The sequence below is a fragment of the Sander lucioperca genome, chromosome 12 (assembly GCF_008315115.2).
Source record: "Sander lucioperca isolate FBNREF2018 chromosome 12, SLUC_FBN_1.2, whole genome shotgun sequence".
Classification (NCBI taxonomy): domain Eukaryota; kingdom Metazoa; phylum Chordata; class Actinopteri; order Perciformes; family Percidae; genus Sander; species Sander lucioperca.
In genome coordinates this window covers 15,802,632-15,827,650 of record NC_050184.1, presented here as the reverse complement: position 1 = coordinate 15,827,650, position 25,019 = coordinate 15,802,632, and the positions used below count along the sequence as shown (strand labels likewise).

At 40.3% G+C, this 25,019-nt stretch overlaps 1 protein-coding gene across 1 annotated transcript in view; it reads left to right on the top strand.

Annotated features, from left to right (window-relative positions):
- Nucleotides 1-25,019, top strand: part of LOC116040698 (kelch domain-containing protein 8B) — a 173,465-nt gene that overhangs the window by 90,982 nt on the left and 57,464 nt on the right. Inside the window, exon 3 of the mRNA XM_031286261.2 lies at nt 20,530-20,694. Coding sequence (XP_031142121.1) covers nt 20,530-20,694 — 165 coding nt within the window. The remainder of the gene's footprint in view (nt 1-20,529; nt 20,695-25,019) is intronic.

Sequence of the window (25,019 nt, the reverse complement as noted above, 5' to 3'; positions counted from 1 at the left end):
ATACATTTCCATTAAATTTGTTAGAGACATTCCTGGTCCTCAGAGGATGAATACTACGGACTCTGGTGAGCCCCTGACTTTTCCTCTAGCGCCAACATGAGGTTGACAATTGTGTATTAAGTGAAATGTCTGGACAACTGTTGGATGGATTGTGATACTACAGTATACTATATTCTAGTGCTGTCAAACGATTAAAATATTTATTTGCGATTTATTGCATTAATGTCATAGTTAACTGGCAATTAATCGCCCATTTTTATCTATTCTAAATGTCCCTTGATTTCTTTTTGTCCCATTATTTTTTCTCATTTTAATGCTATGATATCAGCTAGACCCTCGTCCTCCACAACGTTAACATGCCTACATGCAGTAGCCACCCATTTAGCTATGACTGCAGTAAGTTTGTTCTTAGTTGTGGTATCCATGTGCTTCTGTCTGAAGTCATCCATTGTCGCCTGGCTTTGACGAAGGGGCGGAGAATTCACATCAGCTGTGTGCTTGGCCATCAAGTGGTATTTCAGACTGGACGTGCTGCGATGATAGCTCAGTTCACAATGACAAAACACACAGATCACTTTGGTCTTGTCAATGGAACCATTTGGCAACTTTTAAAAGTAAACTTTCCATTCAGAATCTTATTGGCATCCATTTCGGCGTCTCCCGCTCGCCATCCACTCAAAACGTAACGTTAGCCTACTACTCTTTGGCCGGCTCGCAAGCCCAAACAAGTGTGTGTGGCGTGCCTGTTGTTTTGTTTCCGGTCTAGCTAGATCCGGTGTAGTGTTGTAGTTTTTCTAACGTTACTAGTTGTTGCAACAGCATGTGAAAAAAACTACAAAGTTTGCTAGGCCAAAAAGAACCTTAATCTTGCGATAAAAACATTGATGCCTATAAAATGGGTTTGTGTTAACGCCGTTAATAACACGTTTAACTGACAGCACTACTATATACATTGGTTCAGACATTCATGTTTCCCTCAGGATGAATTGTAAGAACTTTGGGGATCCGTTAAGTTGTCATCCAGCGCCATCATCAAATCAGAGTTTTAATTTGTCCATTATGAACAAATACTTGCAAAATGAATGACATTCCCATTAGCCTTTGTTGATGTACCTTGGATTTAGTGCTACTTAGCAAATATTAGCATGTTAACTTGCTAAGTCAGATGATGAGCATAGTAAACATTATACCTTCTGAACATTAGCATTGCCATTGAGCATGTCAGAATGTTGATGTTACCATTCAGCTCAAAACACAGTAAAGTACAATCAAAGTACAGCCTCAGAGCTGGCTGTAGACTCTTTTAAAGGATTGGAAGACTGTTGTTAGGCTGAAATAAACAACCCAAATGTAGTGTGTATGATTTTATATATATATATATATATATATAAAATCATCTCCTTTGTTTCTATATATATATATATATATATATATATATATATATATATATATAAAGAATTTAGGATAGTGGAAAACATTTTTATAGGGCCTTATTGTCATCATTTGAAGAGTCGTATAGCATCAGATATAATTATATAGAGGGTTTTCTACTGTCAAAGTGATCAACTCTTATTTTATACTGAAGGTATCAAAAGGTTTATGTTTGTGGGCACTTGTGAACAGATTAGAATAGGAGCCAAAGAATCATTACACACTTATACAAAATTGCTGTCAGTTAGTGAGGACATTTTCCAATTGGATGCTGCGATTTGGAGTGTTTTTCAGAAGGTAAAGGTCTGTTTAAGATATGCTGGAAGGGCAGTGTTCAATCATCCCTAAACATAGCACTGTAGTGCTTTAGTGTATGTGTCCTTTTGGGGATGCTAAACCCTATAGCGCCCGACAGTGCTGTGAATGGATATGATTGCAGTCCCAGTGGGAGTTGAACCATGGAAGCATTAATTCAACTCTGTACCTAGTGGGCTGTACAGGGTACCAGCATAAAAATGGACCAGCATGCAAAAAACACTGTCTCAATGAACTTAAATCAGACAGAAAACACTGGTTTTATGCTTTAAGTCAAGTAATTACAAAACTTGAAACATAATTCTTTCATTTCACAGTGACAGTGGCAATAATTAGCACAGCCTTTTCCCTGTACGCTCTTTGATTCCTGTCAAACCTGATAAGAGCTTTACTCAGTCATCCACTGAACTACAAATCAACTTTTTTACTGGGCTTCAAATCAAAAGCTAATTTCCTGAGTGCTTGATTTCCTAAACACGGTTTGAAGTGTACAGAAGACATTGGCTCACCGCTGCCATGCCAGGTCCGCACATAACAAGAGCAGTAAAAGCCCTAGAATTTTGAATTTTTTGAATCCTTGCTTGAGTGGCATTGTGTACAGGTTCAATGCTGTCATATGAATCATTTCTTTCAAGAAGACACTAAAAGTCAGTAGATGCTAAAGTAATGGGTAAGGTTTTGTGCTGCAAGATTGTGAGTTAAGTAAAGGAGAGCGAATGACACCAGTGAAGGCCATGGAAAGGTCTGCAAAGATTAGCTTCCTGTTTGTTGATTAGCTTCCTGTTTGTTGATTAGTTCAGAGGAGCCTCCTGAGAGGAGTGAGCTTCTCTTACTAATTTAAAGTTGTTTGTTTGAAACTGCTACTGCTCTAAACACTCCTTTTGGTGCTGTTGAGAAAGTCACAACCTCTCAGCTATAGGATTTTTTTTTTAACAGCGGTGAGAAAGGGTTTTGTTGTATCTGGGTGGACCAGACCATAACTCTACTTGCAGATTGTATTGTCTCTACAAGTTTGTACTTGAAAGAACAATCACGTGTTTATTAAGCTAGTATCTACTTTCCACTCCAAGCACTCCTGCAATTAAACTCCATGCCTTCTCTTTTCTGGCGCTGTGCTTATAAAAAGGATCTGTGGTGTCGTATTATGTTTTTCCACCTCCAAGATGAATCTCTTGTCGTCCATGGTGTTGTAGAGGAGACATGTACGATATTGGGGGTGTCTTTTGGTAAATTGACTGGATGCTCTTGCCGTTCCACGTCCTGCCCGGCTGTTCAAAATCCTCGCGGCTCACGTGAAAATAGACCTGGCGCGTATCTTAATCAGAGTGGAGAGCCGTTTCACGCACGCTTCTGGGACGCGCTGTGTTGCGGCTGGTGGAATATCGATAGTTATGTATTGTAACTCTATGAGTATAGACATAGCCCTCTAAGAGCTATTGCTATTGGGTTTATCCCTCGCGCATGCACAGTCGTGAAGATTTATTTCGTGCCCTTGTGCCCTGCACGTGCCTCTCTTATGTCCGCAGTTACTGTATATTACAGCTGCGAGACCAGAGATCTGCTCCCAACATCAGCATTTTTCGTCAGCCAATGTTAGTGAACCAAGTGGCCTGGATCTTAGAGGGCTAAGAATCTGGAGTTACAATACGTAACTATAATTCTATTTCCTATAGGCTTCGCCCTCTAAGAGCTGTTGCTATTGGGTTAAGAGCCGATGTAGTCAATGCCACCTGTGACACAAAAATTTACAAGCAGATAGCATAGACTAGCTCCCCTTTCTTCTCACACTGTACAGGTTTTTTTTTATGTAACAAAATTATATTGTTTCCTTAAAAACCTGATAGGCTATCTCCATGACTGACCTGCTTAACGTTGTGAGGCCCTGCCGCATGGATTCTCAATGTGCTCCATAATTAAGATTAAAATCATCATTAATTAATGCAAAACACATTCCTCACGGGCATTCATGTGCAGGAGCCTCGCAGCTCGGGGGGAGATCTGGTGGCAGGATGTAGCCGGTCCGTCAATCGGTACACAGGCGGACACCGCTGTTCTTCGAAGTCTTTACACTGCTTGTCGCTAAAAAAAAATTGGGAGCAGATCTCTGTCTCGCAGCTGTAATATACAGTAACTGTGGATGTAAAAGAGGCTTGTGCAGGGCACAAGTGCGCGAAAGAAATCTTCATGAATGCGCATGCGCGAGGGATAAACCCAATAGCAACAGCTCTTAAGGCTCTGACACACCAACCCGACGGCCGACTGTCGGCAGAGTTTGTCAAAAAAGTGCCTCGGAACACCCTGAAGCGACGCCGACTTGAGCATAAGTTCTGCGCGGGCACGAGACATAATACATCTCCATAACAGCAGGCGCCGCTAATCTGTATTGTCGCCCAAAAAAATGAAAACTGGCAGCTGATTGGACGAACGAGTCATGTGGGTCTGGCTTCTCCCAAATTTCAAAACCGACCATATGATATCGTATTTTAAATTCAACAAGTCAAATCGGCCCAAATGAAAGTCGATGGCACGGAACACACCGAACAGATTCGAGTCACCGACCTCGCCATACTGTCCGACAGCCGATAATCGGGTTGGTGTGTCAGCCAACCCGATTATAAATAGAACAAGCATTGACTTGAATGGCCACGATTGCTCGTGGGGGTCGCAGCACATCCGCGCCTGGTGGAAAATAGGGGTAACCCCACTACTGCCCTCACACAGGACCACCCTGACTACGGGCCGTATCAGCAAACTTTTTGTTGCTGCTGTTAGGTTAGATGTAGTGCTACACCAGCCTGCTGTGGAAACTCTCCTCCCCTGTGGAAACAACTTCATAAGTCACTTGTACAGTCAACAATTGCAACCCATATTAACCCATATTAACCCATATTAACCCATATTAGTGGCCGTAGTAGTTATGACAGGAGCAAAGCAGGAAGTATATCATTGATTGATAAAAACAACACAAATTTGGGAACGCTGAGGTGGAAAACATAATTTATTTGTGAGAGAGAATGTGTGTGTAAAGAAATAGACTTCCAGAAAAATCCAGAAAACAAATAAACAGAACAGGAAACAGGAAATTGAGCTATAAAAAGGATCTGTGGAAGCCAGGGAGATGAGAATACATTAAATAGCACATGTAACAAGTAAGACATTGTTAAAGCAGCAAGGAGCTTCTATCTCACTCTCTGTGCGTGTGTGTGTGTGTGTGTGAGAGAGAGAGAGAGAGAGAGAGAGAGAGAGAGAGAGAGAGAGAGAGAGAGAGAGAGAGAGAGAGAAAATAAAAACAATTCACTGAATCAAAATGGATTCTATCCTTTTAGGTCAAAAATCTTATGTTAAAGCAAAATGGCCTTTCTTTTGACTATATATTAAAATGTATGTTTTCACTACACTATTACATTAAATGCGTTGTCCAAGAATGTGAGGGAATGTTAAGTTTACTCCTGTGGATATTAAAACTCATTATATATTCTCGACAGTACCCAGATTGCTGTTGTTTAGCTAGTTGGGTGGAAAAGGTCATATTTAGCATTTGTATTTTTTTTATGAAAATTAGTAACTTCTGCTCTCACATTTACACAGCAAATTTACTGCTAAAGAGCAATTCACCTGTGACCCCTAACACTTTGTCCTACAAATTACCTTAATATACTACAAATTTGTTTTTCCACAAGAGGGAAACATAATTGCTGCCTGGATTGTGTTCAGTGGAAACTTTTTGTGTGATCGCAGTGAAGAGAAACACACTGATCCTGAATACTAATTTAAATTTAAATTATCTCCACAAGAAATTGATTAGAAATAATACACACAAATTGGCCAGCTGAATTTGTAATATCAGTAGTGGATTGAGTGGATGAGTGAGGATGTGCTGCAAAAGAAAAGTAAAACCAAAAGAGCCACAACCCCGGGGTCTGTGGGGAGAGGAGATGACTGGACTATTACCTTATAGGCTGTCACAGGAGGTGGTTGGGTGTGGATGGTGGGTGTACAAAGCACATTGACTGGAGACAGGGGTCCTGAGTCCTGTGTGTGGTTAGTTTTTTGCAACAAAAGCACTTTGGTTAAGTTTAGGGAAAGATCATGTTTTTGGTTAAAGAAGTACTTCCTTGAGGTTGGGGGACCTTTGTCATCATTGTTAGCAATGCCAGTTTATAACAACGCACTGCGCTGTTTGTTTTTTTGCACGTGGCAGCCATGTTGGATTTTAAGCTTGGGGTACTCGGTGATTGTCCAAGTTCCGAGCTCGGACATCCAAGGTCAGGGGGCATTTCCGACTTTGACCTCAGAAAAATCAGACTTCCGAGTCCAAATGGAACACTCTATAAGCTGGTAGTTCAGGCACTACCACATTACTTGAAGCCTGACGGTATGGATTTCTGTGTAATATTTGATCCCGCGGTTCTCGCGTGACATCGTTGGAATACAGCTGCCGTGCAAGCTAATATTGCTCTACCACCCTCCTTTGATCCCTACGGCAACCCTCATAATTCCTATGACCACTATCTTTGTCACTGTACTGTTAATATACTGTATGCCTTTATTGGTTAGGGACCTTTAGTCAAAATAGACCTGACCCTCCCTTCACTAGCAATACATTTTGGATGACCCTCCAAAATGATATGAAAAAAAAGGGATGACCCTCCCCAAGAATTTATTGATGCCTTCTGTACTGGTTTGCACTTTGCAAAGACATACAGATAGCCATTGTTTTTTCACAGCCATAACATACGTGACTAAACCTCTGCATTCTCATCTTACGCATCACACTCCTCTGTTATGGTGTGGTGGCCATTTCAGTAGATTTACTCACTGACATTGTTGTGGAAACACAATAAGCATGGAAACTAAATGCACACTTCCTGCATTACTGCATTGCTTCAAATACGAAGTTACTCCTCTAGTAAACTAGTATTCATATGAAATAAAACAATAAAACATTGAGACCATTCAGCAAAGCACACTGGATAATTCAACACTGGTTGCTATGGACTCGTCACTAGGCTTCCTCAGTCATTGTATATTTTAACATATAGGTAAAGCTGCCAAAGCTGAACATTATCCAAAACTCCATTTCTCAGACGAGCGTCAATTTGGGAGCTTGCATGCTACCACTCCTTCCTTCTCAAATGCCTTAAAAAGTCTGTCGTTTATATATATATATAATACCGAAAGGATATTTGAGTCGGGTATGGCTGCAGCCTGGAGACCTCCCGTCTCATTCCCTCCCGGCTTGGTGCACTCTGCAAGCTTTGACTTTTCAAAATAAAAGCTTGCGTCTGTTCTGTTGTGTTTTCGTACGGTGTTTTGGATGTTTTTGAACTAAACAGTACGGCAATCATGCTAATGAATACAGTTATTTTTTCATCAGATGTCTTAGTTACAACACGATGGAGCTAGCAAAGCAGTTTTGTGTTTATATGTGCGAGCAGGATTTATTCAGTTTGGGAAATCCCACGGTCTCTAAAGCTACAGTTCAAATTGTCTGGCTGACTAAATAGGGAGGGACCAATCTGCTAGCGATAGGGGCCGAGACTGAGAGAGCTACATGGAGCTACATGGATAAATATGCACCAAACAAGCCACTTTGAAATGTTACTGTTCTCACGAATACAAAAGTTGGGTGACCCTCCCCCCTAGACTAAAAGGAATTAGATGACCCTCCCCTCAACAAAGAATAAAAAGACATGACCCTCCCCTATTTTCCTCCGGTGGTCCATTCCATAAATACCGAACGGTCCCTTATTTGCTGAAATGACTGATGCTGCTGGTATTCTTGGAAGTATATTTGTATTGCCTTTGATGCTTTCAGACTCTTTTTGTGCATTCTAGTAGTAAAAAGAACTGCTTCTTGGTTGATTCTTCCCCTTGCATGGGATGTTGATTGATTATGTGGTCAATGTTATCCCCCCACGTTCTGTTTGTGGAAGTCATGACGGAGCTATTTATAGCGCCTGCCTGGACTATCTTTGGACTGAACTTCACTTACTAACAATGTCATTCATTCACTGGCATTCAGCTTTTGTTGTGTGTGTCTGAGCATGTGACTGTGAGGTACAGTATGAGGCGAATGGAGAGGGGTACATGCTACATTGCACCTGATACACATGTCGATGTCAACACGGGCATTCTGCGCAGGCGTCAACACTTGGGATTCAGCACCATTCAACAGACATTGCTGCAGTGTTTATATTTTACATACACTGCTACAAAGTCATCTTGGTTGCAGATGTTAATTATTTCTCACCAATTTTGGATCCCATTCCTGTTGGAACATGTTTGATTCTGTAGTTTTTGTAAGTTTAGAAGCTTTTATGGGTGATTTTGCTGCTATACTTATACTATAACAGTCATTCCACTGCTACATGTAGCTGCATGCTAACGTTAGAGAAACATGTTATCTTGGTTGGCGATGTTGAACATTTCTCCCCAATTTCGGATCACATTCCTGCTGGAACATGTCCAGTTGTGTATTTTTCACAGTTGAAAGTGTGGCTATACTTCGTTACAGTCCGTCTCTGGCTGCAGTGATGGACGGTATCAGTGTCGCGTTGTAGCAGGGTTCAAATAAACGTCTGTTGTGACGCCGGCGCAGTAATCGCGGCATTGCTCTAAGATTACCTGGAAAAAAATTTCGTGCTCCATCTGTCAGAGTTTGCTCGCTGTTTGTTAGGAAGAGGCGTCATACTTCCCTTTTTCAGTTCTAGGTCGAATTCTACAACCATTCAAGTTTAATTGTTTCAGTCCACTGCCTGACTGCTGAAACAAACCTCAACACAATTATTTCAGAATAGTCTCCTGGGTTTAAGTCAAATCTGTGCAGAACATCGTCTTTTTTCAGTTTATTTCCTGTTACTATTCAACCTGGGAAATCTACCAGAGTGTACGTGTAAAAAAATTAAAAATAAAATATATATATATATATATATATATATATATGTGTGTGTGTGTGTGTGTGTGTGTGTGTGTGTGTGTGAGTTCCCATTTCCGCAGTGTATTCTCACTCTATTTTTGTCAAGTCCACATGATGCGTGCAGGGACAGACTTAAATTGTTGCCGCAGGTCTGTGTTCTCTACATTCACACGACTGAAAGGAAGATGCTTTCCCCTCTGTCCTGCCTCCAGTGTGAATCTAAACTCAGTGCCTGAACCTGCTTCTTTTATGCAGCCGTTATTTATGCTTCTTTTCCTCACAGTGGGCCGATTTCTTTAAAGCCAATAATACACTTTGATCTCTTCCTTTCTCAAAGTGGTCTTTAGATGGAGGTTCGGACAGGCATATTGATTGACCCTTCGCCTCACTAAAGAGGACATTGGGATTTCTCCAGTACTGTATATAGTATTGACCCCTCTGTGTGAGTGTCTGTCACTAGCTTAAAGTACCAGGTGGTTTGATGGCGAGCCTCACCCAAGGGTTGGGTATCTTTCAAGGATTGAAAAGACATCCCATCCTGCATACGGTTTGACTTGCCTAAATACTGCTTTGCTGCTGTAGCAGAAGGATTTTGGATTTTTCCTCATGCGGATTTGAGCTTATTAAACTGAAACACTGAACTGGAACTGAAACTCAAAGGAATATCCCGCTGGAGTGTGACATTGCATTTAATGGAATTAAGTTGCCAATGTTGTAGTGTGGTAATGTATATATGCCAGTGTCCACATGGCTCATCGATCTATCCATGGAGACTCAAGACTGCAATTGCTGCAAAACATTGCAAAAATTGCTTGTTTTTGATGCAATATCCACTCCTGGCAATTACAGCATGATAAATGTCACACACACACACACACACACACACACACACACACACACACACACACACACACACACACACACACACACACACAGTAGAATGTACATTTATTTTGAGGGTTTGAAATATCACTCCCCCCTTCTGCTCTCAATTTTCATAGCCCTCTCGCTCCTTTTTTACTTTGTCATCTTCTGTCTCGCTCTAAATGTGTTTAATCCAGACTGAGTCTAGATTCAGGAGGCCTCTAAAAATAGGAGTACTGGTCTGATGATTTATTGCTGGTCATATAAGTGCTCTACTAAACTAACTAGAACTTCAGAGGCCTACAGGTTATCACTAAACAAATGTTTCCAAAGTGGGCAAAGCCTTTAGAAGAAGAAAAAAACTATTAAACTTTTAAAAGAAAACTGAATAGGTTATTAATCTTTAGAAAGGGCTAAGCTGGCTCCGTTATTGGCTGCAAACAGGAGACATTTGAAGCTGTGGTGGAGAGGAGGTCACTGAACAAACTGTTATCTATCATGGATAACCCCGACCACCCTCTCCACCCCACACTGGTCCAACAGAGGAGCACCTTCTCTAAGAGTCTCCGACAGCTTCGATGTCGCACGGACGGCTACAGGAAATCATTCCTACCACAGGCAATAAAACATTTTAACAGTTCATCTCTGAGTGTTAGATAAGACTCATATACATCACAACTACACTGAAAGCACCTTGCACAGCCTTGCACAATCATTACCAGTGAAACAGTTGTACATTTTTACTCCCCAACTTGCACATTAAGTTTATCTATATATCGAAACAGTTGTACATTTTATTTCCAAATTGTATATATTTTTAAATATTGCTAGTGTATTATTCTATTATTATTTCATGTATATTTTTTCCTATTATTTAATGTTTACTCTGTACGTGTGCTGTGTGTCTGATATTTTTGCTGCTGCAACAATGTTATTTCCCATTTTTTGGGATCAATAAAAAATCTATCTATCTATCTATCTATCTATCTATCTATCTATCTATCTATCTAAGCTGTGTTTTAACATACTCCAACGGGTGAATGGACAAGTGAAATCAAAGTGAAAATCAGGGATCAAATATACTTTTTGTCAGCGTTACATAAGGCTGGTCTGAGAGCTCTGCCTTAAGGAGACACAAAAGCTAAATGTGACAACTCGAAGGAAGAGTAAAAGACAGACTGAAAAGCTAAATATTCATTACTAGTTGGTTATTTGATTTTTACTCATGTATTGATACTTTAACTTATCATCATCCTTTTTTCTCTCAGTAGAATAACTCGATTTGTTTAGCAGAAATGTGATTTCACGCAGCATGCACAGGATTTATTATTATTATTTTCAAGGCAAAAATACACTTAGATTACTCTGTTGCTGTGATGATTGGTTGTTTGAAAAACGTATCTGAAGTAACACTTAACTTGATAATATAGCCAAAAGAGATCTTGCTTTCTCTGCAGTTCCAGGGGGCAAAGCATCCAAAACCAGCTGAAGGCTGCACTGGGGAGGATGCAAATGGATAAGGAGTAATGAAAAGAGAGATGAGAGAGAAGGATAAAAGGATACAATGATAGGCAAGAAAAGAAAGGGACGTGTGAAGTCAATTAAACCGAATGGGAGGAAAAGGGATTGAAAATGATGAAAGAAAAGTAAAAGTAGCAGTGAGAGGAGGATGCAGCAGCCCCCCCCCAACCACCCACCCCACCCACCCTCCCCCCAACCCACCCACTCCTACCCCCCACCCTTGTAAATTATAAAAAAAGACAAAGTGATGAGGGACAGGCAGTCGGATGTCAACAAGAAAGGGACACAAAGACAGAGAGTGATGAAAGATGTTGGGCTGTAGAGGAATCAAAGCCGCAGGCAGAGTTTGTACATCATCAAGGACAAAGATATAAAACTTAACTAATGTGTATTAAGTCCCATACACTGCTACATTTGCACTTTTTGCGTCATTGTTTTTTGATGATTGTTGTGTTCAGTACAGGGCGTTATGTGCACATTCTGTCCATAAATCTTATTTATGTTATCATTAAGCTCCAGGTAGAGACTCAGTACTGGTCTGCCTTTGATTGGTGACAGATTTTGTTCACAAAGCACCAACCTGCCAAACAGCCACCCCATAATAAGAGTCTGTAGGTTACGCTGTGGTTGCCATGGAGTCTCCCGGGGTGACGGGCAGAGAATAGAGCATGGTTTCCTTAATTAGAGGCGATTGCATCCGATCAGACCGCGGCTGGGCCAAAAGTAATTTAGTTTTCTTGATAAAAAAACGGATACGTTATGATAATGGTGTGCCACTCTGTTTTATTGCCTTATCCTTGACTGATGTTAAAATCTACCATGTTTTAAGAAGAATATTACCTGTAAATAAAAACATAGATTTAATGCTCTGTTTCTTTCTAAATAAAAGACACAAGCGGAGTAATAATAAAAACCTTTTGACAGTATATTTACAGTTATATACTGGCAGCAGCTTCACCAGTAAACTACTGTTTATTTACAGTAAGTATACTGTTTTTTTTTAAATTTTACTGTCAGATTTACCATATTATCTGAATTTACAGTAATATACTAGCTGCAGTTTAATTTCTGCCATTTCCTTTATTTTAAGATGCATTGGTATTAACAATAAATACCTGTAATCTGTAACATTCGCAGATAGTGCTCTAATATTATTTTTTTTCTCCCAGAATGCCTTGCCATTTACAGTATGATCCTGTATAGCATTAAAACAGTTAGATAAGGTGAGATTATAGCTGTAAATCTACATCAGAAATTTACATTGTGTATTCAACAACCTCCAACGATGAGACAGGGCAACCTCTATTTTGCCTGAGAGACAGACAGGCGGATTGGTCAGCAGTAATATGAAAACTGTACCGGTTTGTCGTGATGAAGAAGTAGCTGAGCTGAGGTGCAACTCTGGCCGTTGTACCTTCCAACCCTTACCTACAGTATGCTCAGAAGCTCTGGGCACTGACAGAAAGGATCAAGTTAAATTAGTTTCCTTGTCAGTGTGGTTGGGCTAACCCTTAAGTGTGATTCATGGTTCTGCGGAGGCTCCACGCAGAGCTTTCGCCGTAGCCTATAAGTGGCCTGATGTTTATACTTGTGCGTTGGTGTGTGCGTCGATCTCTTTAGGAGAATAGCAGGGCCGCTGTGTGTGTGTGGGGAGCAATGGTGTAGTCTACGTGATACGCAGGTATACGCAGTATACCCACTAAGAAAGCTCCAGGATTTCCATATACAATACATACAACAACATACTTTCCATTATTTTTTTTATATATTTTGAATTGTCATCTGTGGTTTTCTTCTACACACAATAAAGGTATTGGTTCATAAAAGTGTATCCACGTACATGAAATTAAGTCGTTGATGCTTAAAACTTCCCTGGGGAGGACACCCAGACCCCCACTATGATATGGATGAATTGGCCTTTAGTGACAGAGTGAGAAGCTCAGACAGTCTGGAGTCGAAAGGAGTCCAACTTGCAGCAAATTTTGTGTCTGCATTTGTTTTATTTGCAGTTTTATTTGCAGTTATATGTGACGTGTTGTCAAAGTGGTACAAATTGTAGTTAAACTCTCTCAGCCTCTGTACTTTTGCCATTAGATGGAAACTACAATTCTGTAGTTAAAGTTCTGTAGTTTCTGTAGTTAAAGTTTGATCCTATATTTGCCACTTTTTACTGTTATATGAGCTGAATTTTACACAAGTTATTTCAATTTGAATCTGTGTTGATCTCTTTTAGTTATGATGTATCAGCATTATGTGCAATCAGGTGTACCCCTGTCAACTGGGTATATTGTGATATAATGTATTAGTGTTAATTAACAGTATTTGAACATGTTCCCTAGTGGAAACTGGGATGGAAAAACGGGTCTTGGTGGTTCAAATATATTCCTTTTGCACCTCAATAGTGATCAATGTGAATGAAAATAATTTACAGTAATGCTATGTTTTAGAAAGTATTCAAAGAAGAGAATGTTTTAAGCTATCTTTTCCTAGAATATATTTGGATCAATGTGTAATATAGCATGAGAGTGTTGGAGCATGTCACATATTGTGATTTATTGGCTTATAAAAGCCGAAAGTGCCCCATAGAACACATTTAAAAGAAAACATTTCCAAGCTCTCCTCTGGGCACGTAAATCATATTTTTTCTAACTCTAATCTCAGTAAAAACAGGTTCTTATTTCATTGTACATGGAAATTATTATCATGCTGCTCAGACATAGGAGCTTTTGGAAGTGTCAAAGCAATTTAGTCTGACAGATGTCTTGATAGTTATTGTGCTGTTTTGAATCGGTTCACGCACAGACACACATCCGTTAAATAGTTTCCTGTATTATAGACACTTACTGACACACACACACACACACACACACACGCACACACACACACACACACACACACACACACACACACACACACACACGCACACACACACGCACACACACACACACACACACACACACACACACACACACACACACACACACTAGTGCGTTTCAATATCTTTGTGGGGACCCGTCATTGACATAATGCATTCCCTAGCCTCTTACCCTAACCTTAACCATCACAACTAAATTAATTAATTTATTTATTTATTTGAAAGAAAAGGGGACAATACATATTAATGAACATTTTCACAAATGTAAATATGCCAGATTATAGCCTTAGGCTAATTTCCATCTGCAGACCCCCTGGCAGGTTGATGTTACACACAAAATAATGAATACATACAAAGACACTATATGCAGAGACAAAAACAGTGATCACGTCATGTTAGAACAAACAATAACAAGAGTGGACAACAAGGGACATATAGAAAAAAGAAAAGCATCGACTGTAGTGGACACACCACAAATTGTCCTGGTATTATATTGATCCATATTACACCATTCTATGTTGCACTGAGCCACATACCACTGACCCCTATAGCACAGCCCATGTTATACTGACACTTATTGCACAACCCATATAGCACTAATAATTGTGTCCCTTTTTGTAATACACTAACTCTGTTTTAAGTCTGATATAAAATATTTAGCTAAACATGATCACATGTTTGTATGTCCCTCAACCATACTTTTAAATGACTCCTAAAGATAGAAAGACTTGTGCTTTCCCTTACTGACAGTGGAATGCTATTCCAGAAACTCACTCCCTGATATGACAGGACGTTCTGTGAAAAGGCGGTCCGCCTAAATGCCAGTTCACAATCACCTCTCATAGTGGCTCTAGTCACTCGAGACCCAGCAACACTGCTAGACTTTTGTTTTATAAAATCGCTCAATGGTGGAGGCGCCAGACCATGTATAACCTTGTAAATTAGGCAAGCTGATTTAAATAATTTGAAATTAACAAAATTTAAAAACTTATATTTATCTAAAATTTGACAATGGTGATATGACGAAGGTTTCTTGTCTAATATTTTCAATGCCCTTTTGTAACATACTTCAATTGGTCCAATAGCTGCATGACTCGTATAGGACCAACTTGTGATACAGTACTCAATATGAGCTAGTATCATAGAATGCAGGAATGTAATTGCTGCTTTATCCATTAATGATGTATGAATATGTCTAAAATTCCGTATATTAACATTTACCGTTTTCACTACTTTTTTAACATGTTTTTTAAAGGATAGTTTTGAGTCTATTAACACTCCCAAATATTTAAATTCCTCAACATTAACTAATTCATGTCCACCCAAGTGAACTTTTACTGCGGCCACGGTTGTTTTAGGTTTACTAAAAAACATTGATACGGTCTTTTTAACATTAAGGCATAGGCACGAATCATACAGCCATGTTTGTAAGTCATTAAAGGCTAATGTAAGCTGATGGGCTGCATCGCCGGCACTTTTTGCCTGTGTAAAAATTACCGTATCATCTGCATACATAATCGTGTCCACATTTTTGCACACATTGGGCAAGTTATTTACATAGAGTGAGAATAGCAATGGACCTAAAATTGATCCTTGAGGGACACCTTGAGTATAGTGAAGATAGGGCGACCTACTATTCTTTATTTGCACGCATTGTTTTCTATCTGATAAATAAGACTGTATCCATTTAATAGTTTGATTACTAAAGTTAAATGTTAACAGTCTAGACAAGAGCTTAAGATGATTCACAGTATCAAACGCACACTTAAAATCAACAAAAACAGCCGCGACATAACTGCTTTTGTCTAAATAAGACTTCACCTTCTCAACAAAAACACAGACAGCCGTTTCAGTTGAGTGAAGACAACGAAATCCGAATTGCATTGGATGCAAACACGGAATGGAATCATTAAGATGTGCAATAATAGAGTTAGCGACCCACTTTTCTGCTATCTTTGAGAAGACAGGAAGTATGCTAATAGGTCGATAATTAGCAGGATCCAATTTTTCACCCGATTTATATATTGGTGTGACATTTGCCACCTTCCAGCTCAAAGGGACGACTGCCTGCGTGATTGATAAATTAATAAGATGGGTCACAGGCACCAAGAAACAAGATTTATAATGCTTCAGAAGATTAGTATCAAATCCAAACACATCCCTTGCTTTAGAACTTTTCTATTTTGAGATTATGTTTTCTACTTCATTTTCTGTAATTATTTGAATGTTAAACTTTGAATTTTGAGGTAAGACATCTATATGGGGGTCTATATTACCACTATTTAGTTGTGAATCACACAAAATTGAAAACAATTGTGCAATTTCATCAATGGTACTTTGAAAGTGCTCATTCAATTTAGTTGCTAGGCTGAGAGGCTCTGATACCAATTCATTGGCAAATTTGAGTTCAAGGTCTTTATCAGCATTGTGCTTACTTTTACCAAGAAGTTTGTTTATATTTTCCCAAATTAGCTTACAATTTCCTTTGGCACCATTAATTACAGTCATGAAAAAATTAGCTTTTGCCACTTTCAAAGTTTGTGTGACTTTATTCCTCGCGGATACAAAATTTAATCGATCAGTAATTAATCCAGATTGTAATGATTTCTTAAGTAATTTGTCTCTGAGTGTCATAAGCTGTTTACGCTCACTATTGATCCAAGGCAAGGAATAAACTCGTTTCTTTAAATGACCCACTTTCTGAAACTGAGACAAAACCCCTTTAATAGAGAAGTATAGTAGATCACAACATGTATTAGTGTCATCACAAGATAGTATGCTAGACCAATCAAGACTATTTAAAACCTCAGTTAAACATTGTTCTTGGCTCTTTGGAATAAATGTTTGTTTTATATTGGTGCTTTTACTAACACTTCTCAATCGTTTTTTAGTCAGCTTTCTATAAAAGAATATGGCATTGTGGTCAGACAAGCCAGTCAGGAAATTGTATGTTTTTATCATTCTATCTATTTTGTTAGAGAACACCAGGTCTATTAGAGTTTTAGAGTGATTTGTTATTCTAGTGGGATCACTGATCATTTGTATTAATCCAAAATTATCTGTAATTTCTTTCAGTTTCTTTCTGTCACTTTTGTTGTCCCAATTTACATTTAAGTCTCCCATTATAATAACCTCATTATTAAAGTCACAACAACCCAGAAGTGTCTTAAATTGATCATAAAAATCTACTTTTGCTGAAAGCGGTCGATAAAGACATAAAATAGTAAATGACATTTCTGCTGAGAGTGTCACTTTAACTCCAACACATTCAATTGTGATTTCATTAGGCCAGATTATTTGTGTACATTTTAGAGAGTCATTCATATACAGTAACACCCCTCCCCCCTTTCCTTGATGCCTATCCTTTCTAAAGACATTGTAGCCTTGTAATGATACCACTGCTTGTGGAGAAGTGGGTTTAAGCCAAGTTTCTGAAAGTCCCATGAAATCTACATTTGAGTTAATGAGAAGATGCTCCAATTGTTCCCTCTTAGGGGCCATACTGCGTATATTCAGATGGCCACCTAGGAGCCCTTTGTTTTTACACTGTGGATCCCATATAGTCCTGGCTTGATTAAGAGTCTTAAATAACTTACATGATCGATGTTTTTTAAATACAGGGTTCCTCTGTGTACACATGGGTGTGATTGGCTGTGGTGATACACTGGGCCTAGTTGTAAGAGGGTCCTCCAATGGTGGTGTTAGCCCAGGGAGCTGCTGTAGCCCCAGTAGCAGTGGTGGTGCCAGCCCAGGGAGCCGCTGTAGCCCAGGCAGCAGAGGTGGAACCATCCCAGGAAGCCGCTGCAGCCCAAGGAGCCGCCGCAGCTCCGGCAGCAGTGGCGGTGCCAGCCCAGGGAGCTGCCACAGCCCAGGTAGCAGAGGTGGAATTATCCCAGGAAGCTGCTGCACCCCAGATAGCAGAGATGGTATTAACCCAGGGAGCTGCTGTAACCCAGGTAGCTGTGATGATATTTGGCCAGGCAGCTGCTGTAATCCAGGTAGCAGTGGTGGTATTAGCCCAGAGAAATGCTGCAGCCCAGGTAGCAGAGGTAAAGTTAGCCCAGGAGGCTGCTGTAGCTCAGGTAGCAAAGGTGGTATTAGCCCAGGGAACTGCTGTAGCCCAGTTAGCAAAGGTGGTGTTAGCCCAGGGAACAGCTGTAGCTGTAGCACAGGACTTAAAACAGGTCCAGGGTTTTGCTCAACATCACCAGCCAGAAGTATTATCATCAAAAGATTCACAACCCCAAGGAATGATCTAGATGCTGTTTGATCAAGTTTACCTGGGGGCGGCCTAGCATATCCACAATCCAAGATTCTTGCATACAAAAGATGTTGGCTCCTCTTTGCTGGATAGAGAGTTGAGTTATCCATTTTCCTTGGACACTTTAAACTCAGGAGGAGGTAGAAGGACAGGAAAAGACCAGACAAGCATGGCAAAATCCAAGGGTTTTTGATATACTTTTGTGGCAGACACACAGGACCTGCCAAACACTGTGGCTGCACCCTGGCGGCCATCTTGTCCGTATAGATTGAGAATAATTGTATCCCCTAATACATGAATGCCTAACCTTAACCCTTACCCTCACCCTAACCATAACCTAATTCTAACCCTAATCCTAAAACCAAGTCTTAACCCTCAAACAGCCCTTTAAAGTTGTGGGGTCCAGCATTTTGGCCCCACAAAGTTGTCAGGACCCACAAGTATACTGTATTCCCGGTTTTTGTACCCCACGAATATAGTTAAACAAGTAACACACACACACACACACACACACACACACACACACACACACACACACACACACACAAGTTGCCAGAAATGCAAAACCCTTTAAATTGTCACTGCAGCAGTGTGGCAGCCATTTCTTCTCTACTATGTGATTAAGTGGTGATTTAGAAGATCATCATTGATTAAAATCAGTTTTTATTGTTTACATTTAAGTCCATCATTTTAGGGTAGGAAGTGCAAATGATTTGCTAGTTACTTGCAACACATTATCATGAACGGGTTTGTAGGACAAAATCACTCAGACCATTCAGGATACAGATAAGTTGCCAGCACCCACTGCCATTTAGAATGACACCTATACAATTATAATAATACCTTTTCATTAAGTTGTACACTACGTAAATGTTCTCACAAGCATTCATGGTCCCCAGAAGATGACGCTTACTGACTTTGGTGATCACCTGAATTTTCCTCCATGAGGTTGATATTTGTGATTCAGAGTCATTTTTTTTTACACTGCTTTATGGATCACCATGCAATGTGATGAAGACATTAGTGATCTTTGTGACGTAGGTGATCCCAGACTTTTAAATCTAGCATATTATGAGGTCAAAATTTTGATTTGACCAATACTTTGGTTTATCTAACAGTTTGGCTTTCTTTAAAATGACCATTACAGCCTCACAGAGCCAATATGGTAGACTCTCCTTACGCATAATAAAGGGAATCTCACCACAAACAAATCAAAAGTCATTTTATCGATTCCCCACTGGTGAAAATACAACTGAGGCTAAATGGAGGGGCATATACAGTATAAAGCTCCTATTTATAGATAGATCATTACAGCACCAGACATTCTTACATTGTATCTGGTGCTGCTCAACCCACTTAGCTCCCTGGTGATTTGAAGACATTATTTTTTTAACAAGCCATGGAGTATTTGAATATTTTCCTCCATCCTTGCCTCGCCCCGCCTCTCCACGTGGATGCCTGCTGTGTCTTTGCTGCGTCATTTATTTTGTGTACAACAGTCAAATTGGATTTACTCAGTCATAACTGCTAAACTGCGCGGCAATCACACTATGTTGAGCTGCATTCCAAGTGACAGATTTATTATTGGTTTATTCTTCGCAGTTTAAGTCACAGCTCTGTGTATCTGTCGTCTGTCTGGGTGACTGAGATGCTCAACCTCTCCCTCTCTCCCTCCATCTCTTTCTCTTTCTCCCTCAGATTTAGGTTGTCACAACTGTCAGAGTGCCAATGCGCTGTTAATCTATAACACTGATATGACCTCTCTTGTCCTCTCCTCTAAATGTGTTTCCGCTCCTCTACTGTCCTTTCCTTTCCTCTCCTGTCCCCTCCTAGTGTTTCTTCTCTTCTCTTCTCTTCTCTTCTCTTCTCTTCCATGATCCTTTCATTCCCTCTCCAGTATTTCAGCAGGAGCACCCTGTTTGCTTGCTCAGCACTCTTCTTCTCCCTTTTCCTTGCCTCTCTGTATATTCTAATGACACTGCAGTGGTTGGGGACGTTTGCGGTGTTCTTGTGAAAAAGTTATTCAAAGGGTCATCTGGAAGCTTCTCAGACCCGGGCATTGCATTAATATTTCAAGTTGTTTGGATGACTGTGGACAGATCAGACGGATAGCAGACATGACAGCTAGATCAGCAATGACAGGACAAAAGGGCACTGCAATGCATCATTTTCTCTGGCTGTTGGAGAGGTGTTGGCACCTTCATTCACCTCACATTAACATGTCAACAAGCTTGAGAGCAAATGTCTGTTGACTACATTGTTGCACCAAGAGAGTAGATTATAATACGCTATGTAAAAGCTGTTAATATACAGTGTGGGACTCTCTTGTATGTCTCTGTGCAGATGGAAAGGTGTATGCGCTGGGAGGTATGGGAACCGACACAACGCCACAGGCCCTGGTAAGGGTTTATGACGCGGAGAAGGACCAATGGCAGCCGATGACCTCCATGCCCACGCCGCGGTACGGAGCCACGCCCTTCGTAAGAGGAAATAAAATCTACATGATGGGTAGGAAACAAGATCTCATCATCTCATTTCTCTTTTTTTTTATATCTTGTTTGCTCAATGTTGAATTCACCAGCACTGTTTCTATCCCAGTGCTTTCCAGACCTTTTTAAACGTGACTGTACCCTCCCCACATATATGAAGTAACATTAACATTAAAGGATAACTTCGTTTTTTTTTCAACTTCGACCCAATTTTCCTATGTTTTTGTGTCTAAGTGACTAATGGAAACAACAATCTTTGACATTGGTCTAGTATTAAGCAAGATCGCTGCTGTCGAGAGTCAGCGAAACAAGCTACAATATAGTTTATGGGGCAATTGTACACCTTCTATTTACGTTCACAAAAGTGCTTGTTTTGCCAATACCAGGCTCAAATTACTATTCTAAGTGTCTGACAACATTATGGAAAGGATTTCTAAGGAGATCAAGCTTTTGTTAAAGAGTAAGATCCTTTTTTTAAACAAAAACATCTACGAAATTGCATTTGCTAAAGCCACCAGACTTCATGTAAATAAACAGTAATTTTAGCATTGTAAAATACAGTTTGTTTAAAGTCGACAGAAACAGAATAAAGCTATGAAAATCCATTTTGGGCCATCTTTCCACTTTTCCAACAATCACAACTCTAGTTTTGGTTGAAATAAACACATAGTTTAACAATTTACATGTGAAAATATGTTGGCTCTATACATTGCTAAAAGTTTCCGCTTAACAAAAAGGTCTTAAAGATGTTTTAAAAAGTTATTTCTCTGTAGGGATCCTTTCATAATGTTGTCAGACACTTAGAATAATAATCTGTGCCTGTCAGTGGCAAAAACAGCACTTTTAGTGGACGAAATTGACGATGCACATTTGCCGTATAGGGTTATGTTGCAGCTCGGTCTGCAGTTTGCCAGGTCACAGCGTTTTCGCTTAATTGGACCAATTTCAAAGGTTGTTGTTCCCATCAGTCACTTGCACACAAATATATAGGAAAATAGGGTCCAGGTTAAAAAAAAACAAACAACTAAATTACCCTTTAAGTGAAATAATATGGGCCCTCTCTCATCACTCACAAAAATGATATCACAAAAAAAAGAAGTAATCAGCTGCTGTGCAGATTTGCAAATTAATAATCCGCTTAAAATAGATAATGATGATGACATATTGGAAGCGTCTCAATCCTCAGGCTTTGTTGCTTCTAATAAATTAGGTAACACGCAGACATTTTGTTATGGCTGTGGCTATGACCCAGAACACAGAGGATCACGACACGGACTCAGAGAAAAAAGGTTTAAGTGTCTTTTAATGAGCGACAAAAAAACAAAGCAGGGACAGGTAAGCTGCGCTGGTGGAGGAGACAGGATAGCAGCGGGTGAAGCAGAGTGTAGTGTGTCCAAAACGCTCACAGGGATCCGAGCAGGAGGGTGGCACGGCAGAGAGGCGAGGAGCTAGTAGAACAGCAGCCAACGGCAAACAGGTTTTGTAGTGTTGGTCTGAATCAGGAGAAGAAAAAACAACAGATCAGTAAGGAGCACGAGGAACAAAGAAGTGGCAAAAACTTACAGGAGTAACAATGTAGTTAAACAACTGGGAGCCAAGTTATCACTTTGGTAGTTGTAATGATCTGGCGCCAAAGGCAGGTTCCGACCGGAGCTAAATACTGCAGCCGTGATTAGGAAAATCTGCAACAGCTGAGCAGATGTGATTGAAGAATTGCCGGCAGCAGTGCAGGTAGGTCGATCGCCCGGCCACGCCCCTTGACCTATATTCCGCCGCTCCAGCAAAACAGACAGGGAAAAGGGGAGAGAGACACAGACACAAACACACCCAGGACGGAAGCACACAGCTGCCCCATAACACATTTGGTACAAAATTGGCCCCTTTCTATGGAAATGAACCTTAATGCAAAAACAGTCAAATTCACAAAGCTTCGTGCTAATATCCACACGCAGTTACAGTGAAATTATTAGCATCTTCTGAGAGTTGGTGGTAACTAAAGCGAGTTCATAAGCAGTGTCCTCTGCTTCAAATCATGCCATCTTCTTTTACAGTCTGAAGGTGTGCGTTTGAATACACCAACAGCACTGACAGACTGGGATGTTAAATCTCTCCGTCACATTTATATTCCTTCTCTGACGTTTTGAGAATGTCTCTGCACCTCGTCAGTCATGGCCGTGTTTGCGCTGTAATATCATGAGCACCTTTTTTACCTTTTATGAATCGGACCTTGAGACGGGGCAGACAGCGGTTGCAAGTCATGGTGCTATCAGCGGCCACAATCCATGCTTTGTGAATTCACCCCTCAGTGCTTATGTAGAGTAGATAAAGGGATTGTGACTGTAAGTGGTTGTTGTAGTTCCAGTCTGTCTGACACACTCATGGTATCCCTCTGTTTTAGGCTGTTTCTCTTATGCAGCAAACACACCTACTGAACTGTGTGTCTGGAGTTGTGCAAGTGCTGTACTGTTCTGTTTTCAACATAAGCTTTTCAGCTTTGTGACTTTATCTGCCTGGCGTTTTTTAGAGCTGTGAAAGGAACTGATGGAAAGACAAAAAATGTGTCTCTCAGCTCTGAGGAATCTTACAGTCTTGGTACAATATTGATCAGAAGGACAGAGTTGCAGTTAAAAGCTGCTCTGTAGGAGAGAAAGAGAAATGTGTTTGCAGTGCAGATCCTGTGTTTTGTTTATTCCTGCAGAGCACGGTTGACATCCAGTCATTTTCCAGCCATGATTAGAGGTTTCTACATTTGTTCTCATTTTGTCTCTTTGGAGGACTGTTACTGCTCACTGACACTTGGACACTTGACACTGTCAAAATGTCACACCAGTGCTGTGAGAGAAAATGTTATCTTACCGCGGAAGCATTTTGCAAAGAGATGAATTCATTTCGCTACACGCTACCAGCAGCAACACATTCAGCACAAAGTAGCTGTGACCTCCTGAGAGCAGGAGCTTGCCATAGCAATGTTTTTTCTCCAACGCTCCACCAGAGGGGTAGAAAAACTCTGTGCAGGGGCCGACAGAGCTCGACACACTGTGGACACGCGACACAAGTAGGCGGAGAATACATATTCATCAATTTGGCATACGTAGTCAGCTTTTAGAAATACTACAAATACTGAAAACACAAGCAAATGTAAGTAGTGGAATGCAATTGAGTTTATTTCCTCAAGTACTGTACTTAAGTTCAATCTTTTTTAGATCATTTTTTATTGATAATAAACAGGTAAACTTTCAATAATAGGACAGGTTTAGACTTTTAAAAACATCACAAAACCTTTTACCTCACAAATACAAAACAAATATCCCCACCCTCCCCCATCCCACGGCGACCCCCTTGCCAACCCCTGTCCCTGATCTCTCGACCTCCCCATGAAATAAAAAGAAAACAATACAAACATACAAGTATAATACCTGACATTGTGGTGGAAAGTTTCTTGTTGCAGCCGGAGAGCTTTTCAAAAAGAACAAGGTGAAACAAATAAGGACTATTTGAGAATTAAACCAAAGTTTGGTCTTTGAGTATTTACTATACTTGCAAATATAGGAACACGGTTTCACAAGTACAACAGCACAGTGGGAAAGTGTATTCAACGAATAAGAAAAAGCACACAGTTTATATGCATCTTCAGTGAGATAGAAAGACATGCCCCCTGCCTAAACATGACTCAACATTTCTTACAATCAAACATAGTAGACATACAGGAGACACTCTTCGCTTCTTCCCCTCTGTACCACTTTCTACCTCAAGGTTTAGACATCCCGTTTATCTCAACTATGTGAGAAGTCTCAACTATCCAGGGAGAAATGAATGTACCTTATCTGTTCAGCGTACACATTACGTTCCCAGACTTTGTTTATGGTTACCACTTTAAACCTTATCTGCTAACACTAAAACAAAATGCTAAAAGAAAACATAGCTTCAAGTGTCTCCAAGGTTTACGATTTCAGCTGTTCCACATAGGAATCTTCTAGGTTAAACACAAAATGTAGAAGAATATAATTCAAATCATGTTTAAAGGTAATTTTTGCCATTACAACTAGAGATGCACCGATAGACCGGCCGGTGACCGGAATTGGCCGGTTTTCATGTGCTCGGCCATGACTGGCAGGTCAGTCTGACATATGCCGATTTCATGCTGGTCAACGCTACAATTAACTGACAACATAAGTTATACAAGTTACAGTTCTCAAGGATTCACGCACACACGGACGCGACAGCACAGTCTCTTTTTCCTTTCTTTCAACTTTTCCGCCATGTGTCGCGCGTACCCACTCGCGGTGTGAAGCGTGTGTCCGCGCTATTCTCGCACATGTAGGGAACCTCGTGAATTAACCTGCA